Source organism: Salmo salar, chromosome ssa16 (assembly GCF_905237065.1).
Source record: "Salmo salar chromosome ssa16, Ssal_v3.1, whole genome shotgun sequence".
NCBI classification, from domain to species: domain Eukaryota; kingdom Metazoa; phylum Chordata; class Actinopteri; order Salmoniformes; family Salmonidae; genus Salmo; species Salmo salar.
Window position 1 is genome coordinate 24,549,116 of NC_059457.1, and position 5,316 is coordinate 24,554,431.

Genomic DNA, 5,316 nt, shown 5'->3' on the forward strand with positions numbered 1-5,316 from the left:
GCTGCTGCCTGAATTAGAACTGTAGGATGCGGTTTCTCCAGCAACGAGATGCAGATTCACACACATACTGTACACACACACACACATAGAGCTTAGACCTCTGTGGAGCATTGTGACTTCAACTCTGTTGTTCACCTTGCTGATGATTCGGTGGTGTGTTGATTTATGTCTTATAGGGAATTATAAACTGGGTGGTTCGAGCCCTGAATGCTGATTGGCTGACAGCAGTGGTATAGCAGGTCATATACCACGGGTATGGCCCAAAAAAATGTACTTCTCTAATTACGTTGCTAACCAGTTTATAATCGCAATAAGGCACCTCGGGGGTTTGTGATATATGGCCAATATACCACGGCTAAGGGCTGTGTCCAGGCACTCCGCGATGCGTCGTGCATAAGAACAGCCCTTAGCTGTGGTATATTGGCCATATACCACACACCCTCGTGTCTTATTGCTTAAATGTACTCTGTGATTGGAGGCACTATAAGAGGGTCATTCATTTAGATACACCCACAGCATTCTATTCCGGTTTCATTTTTTAAATAAACTGAATACTAATTTAATATAGTCTTGGTTGATCCGATGGTTCTAAAATATGTAGTAACATATTTTACTTAGATTGGTCTAAAACATTTCACCCTATATAATACATAGCATCCATGGAATTAGAATGATTCATTATATTTCTATTAAACCACCACCACATATCGGTACTCCACAACATCCTTTTAATCAGAAAAACACTTCATCTGATTGGTAACAGCACATACACTGTCGACAAAGCAACAGGTGACAATGTATGTACAGGGCAGTCACCAGTGACAGGCATGGCGCTGCATTGTGTGTAAAAAACAGCTATATCATAAACATTATATAAGACAACGCAAACACTTCACTAGAACCCTCCGTAATAAGGGCTACATAACGTGTCATAAACAATCATACTGTGTAAATTTATCTCAACTGATTTTACACCAACAGTCATGACTGTTTATGACGTGTTATTGCAGTGTTAAGTAGCCCTTATAACAAAGGGTTTAAGTGAAGTTGAACCAGAACAATAACAGTGGTTATAGATGGTCATACAGTAGGTGAGGGGCATTATAGTTATGACAACGATAACTAAAGAAGCCTGAGAGGAAAGCGGACTTTAATTATCCTCCAAACATAGTGTAGAATGTGTATGTAGTGTGTCACAGCATAGAATTCAGCAGACTCCAAAATAAAACAGGATGATCCAGCCCTATACTAGCACAGGGCTATGAATATGTTGTGCTAATACAGGGAGTAGATCAGAAATGTATGACCCAGGGGGTTCTCGGACTAAAGTTGAGAAACACTGATCTAACCCCTAATTAAGCATTACCAAGGGACTAAAACCTGCACACACAGGGGTCACCGAGGACCGCTATTGGACGACGCATTAAGCTTTTCAGGCCCACTCCTTGGGCTACGACCACTAACCCTGGGAGGATTGGCCACATTGGTGGTATGTTTATCAACTCAAAGAGCAGTTTGTGGTGGTAGCCCATAGAGTGGCCCACCTGTATTATAGCTCCCCTTCATAGTCCAGTGCATAGCAGAATACACACAAGGCTATACACACACCAGGGTTGAGATCAATTCAGTTTGTTTTCTATTACATTTTATTTCACTTCCTAAATTGAAAACGGAATTGACCCCAACACGCATTTCGCACTTAATTGCATGCACGATAGATTTTTTTGTAACCTTGTTTGAACAAAACACTTACTACTGTATTCTATAAATCATATATTTTTTTTTAAATAACAAAGTTGCTCTGCAAACAAAAAGACAAGCCAAAGGAAATATCCTTTACATTGTCCGAGAGGGTGGTGGAGGTAGAGCTGGAACAAGGAGGTGAGTCCTGATCGTGTACTACTTAGTACAAAGTAATGCATTCACTAGTGTGTATAATAGGCCAGGAAATCAAATAAAATTGTCCTTGTCATCAGAGTGAAAAGCTCCATCTCAAATGTCACTCCATATAGTGCGCTACTTTTAAGTTGGGATTTCAATTCCATGACTGAGTTGAATTGGAATTGAGCCCAACCCAGCATGGGAAGTGGAAGGGCTAGAATTCATCGTGTCTTGCCAAGGCTTCTCCAAAGTCAGTAGCCTGGCTACCAACGAAGAGGTCATACTTCTCAACGATCTCTGCCTTGGTCAGTTTGCCATCCTACAAAGGGAGAAAAAAAATAAGAAGTGTTTCAGTATATGCTTAAATGCACATACGATGTACGCAACTAGCTCAAACATCAACACGTGTGTGTACACACCTTGTCATTATCTGACTCGTAGACCAGGTGTTTGGCTTCTGCCTCTGCGTGGTCGTAGTCTGAAGGTAGGATCCAGTCTTTGGTCTCCTCCTTGTCCATGCGGCCATCTTTGTTTGTGTCTCTGAACTCAGTAAACTGTTCTCTCTCTGTCCTCACCCACTCCGGCTCTGAAGGATCCCCCTCTTGGTTATACATGTCACCTTGAGGATGGGAGAGAGGTGAAAGAAAGGGAGAGAGAAATGTTAATGAACCACTGTTCTCACCCACTCAGGCTCTGTTGATGCTATAAATGGCACTTATGTCCTCCTCCAGGTGTAATAACATTTAAGAACTCCATGTACTATAACAGGCATTAAATAACCCATGTACTTCTCCAGATGTTATAACTTACCTATGTACTCCTCCAGGTCTATGAAGCCGTCTCCGTTCTTATCGATGTCCTCCATGGTCTCCTACAGGAGGGTAGCGGCACAAAGATGTTACTGCCTGGCTACCTTAGACAATAAATAAAACATTTAAGTTGTTTTGTGACCTACCAGTACAACTATATCCTTCATATGGTCGTACTCCTCAGGATGGAGGAAGGCTGTAAACTCCTCTTTATTGGCCTTCAGGTCAGCATCCAGGTCAGACATTTTGAATCTCCTCTCATCGCGTGAAATCATCTGTCTGTAGCTGAAGCCATCCTCTGGGTCTGGATCATCTAAAAGGTCACACACCGATTAGAAAATTCAGACCTTCCAGTAAAAAGGCACTGATCAGGTGTCGTAGATTACATTCTTATACTCCTTTCAGAGTGTCCCCCGTACCCAGTATGTATCCATATGTAGCGTTCTTGTACTCCTCCCAGGACACCAGTCCATCTCCATTATGGTCATGACCTTTCCACTGGCGGTCCACGTCATCATAGATCCACCTCTTCTGACTGTGTTTGATCCACTTTTTCATCTCCTCTACTGACACATACCCATCCTTGTCCTCATCTATACGCTCTACCAACATACTGTAGGGAGAGAGAGAGAGATGGCGTGTTAAACCATCTTTTCATTTCTTCTATACAAATCCATCTCTCACTTCTATACAAATGTTGCTGCTTAGTGTGTGTGTGTGTGTTACCCAAGTCTCTCCTTGCTCTCTTCTGGTGTGAGCTGATCGAAGGTCTTGGCCTCGTCCTGTCCTAGAAACGCCTCGTGGTCGTAATCAAAGTTCTCTGCATCTTCATGGTCGCGGCTGCTAAGCGGGTCGTCGTGGTGGACGCGGTCCTTTTTCTCGATGGTGGGTTTACTAGAGGCATAGACCACGCACAGCGCAAAGCACATGACCAACGGCCGCAGCTCCATAATCTGACACATACACACAGGAGCGAGAGCAGAGAGCGGCGTTAACTAACTTGGTTTACTACACAACAATAGTTTGTGACAGTGCGTTTAGTTAACAGGAATTCGTCATGACTTTCCTCAGTTTAAGTAATTCGGGGTTTCCCCTACTCAGATGCGGTTTCACCGTTTCTGGCTAAAATAAACAGGGTAGCTAGCTAATTTGAGAGTACTGGGGCGTATTCATTACGGAAAAAGTTTAAGAACCAAACGGAGCAAAACGAGAATTTCTATAGAACAAATTCAGGTAGGTCACTCCACGTTTCGTTCCGTTTGCTTCCGTAGAAGAAGCGTTTTGCAACAGAATCAGCGTAATGAATACACCCTTGGTACCGGTGCAGTTTGCAAGCAAGCTAGCCCGACATCAGTTGTTGAACTAAACGCAGGATGTCATTTGCACTGCCTACTTCAGTGTGTGTAACGTTAATGTTACAATAACTAAGCAGGGGGGGAAAACATAGATGAACTGTGCATTTACGTAAGCCTAAAATAGATACTTTACTCACCACGGGTCTTTCTGAAAAGTCTTTCGATTTTGAATATCTACACACTCATCATTTCCGGTACTAAAAACTCAACCAGCCAACAGCGTTACATATGCGTTTGTGTCTTGCCTTTCGTCCATTGGTCCACTTCAGGACAGCTGCGGCCTTGTGATTGGTCAATAATCGCCACGTCCTCAAGCTATGAGCTATGGAACGCGGCTTGGGTCTTTGCTGTCAAAAACGTTATTTGACGTGTCAAATAAGATTGTTGACCAATCAATCAGGACATGAATATGACTGCACGTCACATAATAATTTAACGCCTTCATACCTTTTTACGTAGTTTGTTTTTTACGTAGTTATTGCACATTGATTACACAATCACATTTCATATGTCACAACGATTCATCGATACGTATGCTATGATGCTGGTAAAGTTGTTTTGCGCACCTACAGTGCTGGTCATTTAAAAGAAAGCTAGCTAGTTCATGGATGCAAACAATGTTCTTCCCCAAAAACATAGAACACGACATCTGTTTCAGTAGCTATAGTTAGCTAGCTAACTATATAGCTAGGTGTCATCATCTAAAATAACCCTAATTCATAATATAGTTCTTATTTATTTAATGGTGGTCGGGTCCATATATGTGAAGCTAGCCACAATAAGGATTAGCCACAATAGTGTATTTTGCGGTTAGCCTTCAAAATAAACGTATGTCATTGACAGTGATGCAAGTGCATACAAATAGTAGAATTATGCCATAATTGAATAGATCATGCTAAACGAGGTTGGAATGTTGTTATATAAAATCAACAAAAGACAATCATTTGTTAATTTGACAAAAATCTGTTGAAATCACACTGAATGTATTATACTTTAGAATTGCATTGGGGGTATACTTATTTCACTGTACAGCCTTACCTATGGATTGTGGATCAATGACACAGGGTATCAGTCTACTCAATGACACCCAGAGAACATTAGCATCGTAGCTCTTATTGCGGAACTCTGAAACAACTGTGAATTGAGCCACATTTATTGACAACCTATGTGTATTGGACATTATTCACAAGGAAAAACAATACTGCGTGTATGTTTTGGAGTCTGATGACTCAGAGGATGTTGGGAAAAATTATCTTGGGTTTTGAGTAGAC

General features: G+C 41.7%; 1 protein-coding gene across 1 annotated transcript; it reads right to left on the reverse strand.

Annotated features, from left to right (window-relative positions):
* Positions 1-711: 711 nt before the first annotated feature.
* On the reverse strand, positions 712-4,403 carry LOC106573432 (calumenin-B-like). Its single transcript, XM_014148482.2, has 7 exons — positions 4,183-4,403; positions 3,417-3,643; positions 3,110-3,303; positions 2,837-3,003; positions 2,692-2,752; positions 2,301-2,500; positions 712-2,200 (listed from the first exon to the last, which is right to left on the reverse strand). Exons 2-7 carry the CDS (start codon positions 3,638-3,640, stop codon positions 2,096-2,098), a joined length of 951 nt encoding a protein of 316 aa, XP_014003957.1. The 5' UTR covers positions 3,641-3,643; positions 4,183-4,403; the 3' UTR covers positions 712-2,095.
* Positions 4,404-5,316: the final 913 nt, after the last annotated feature.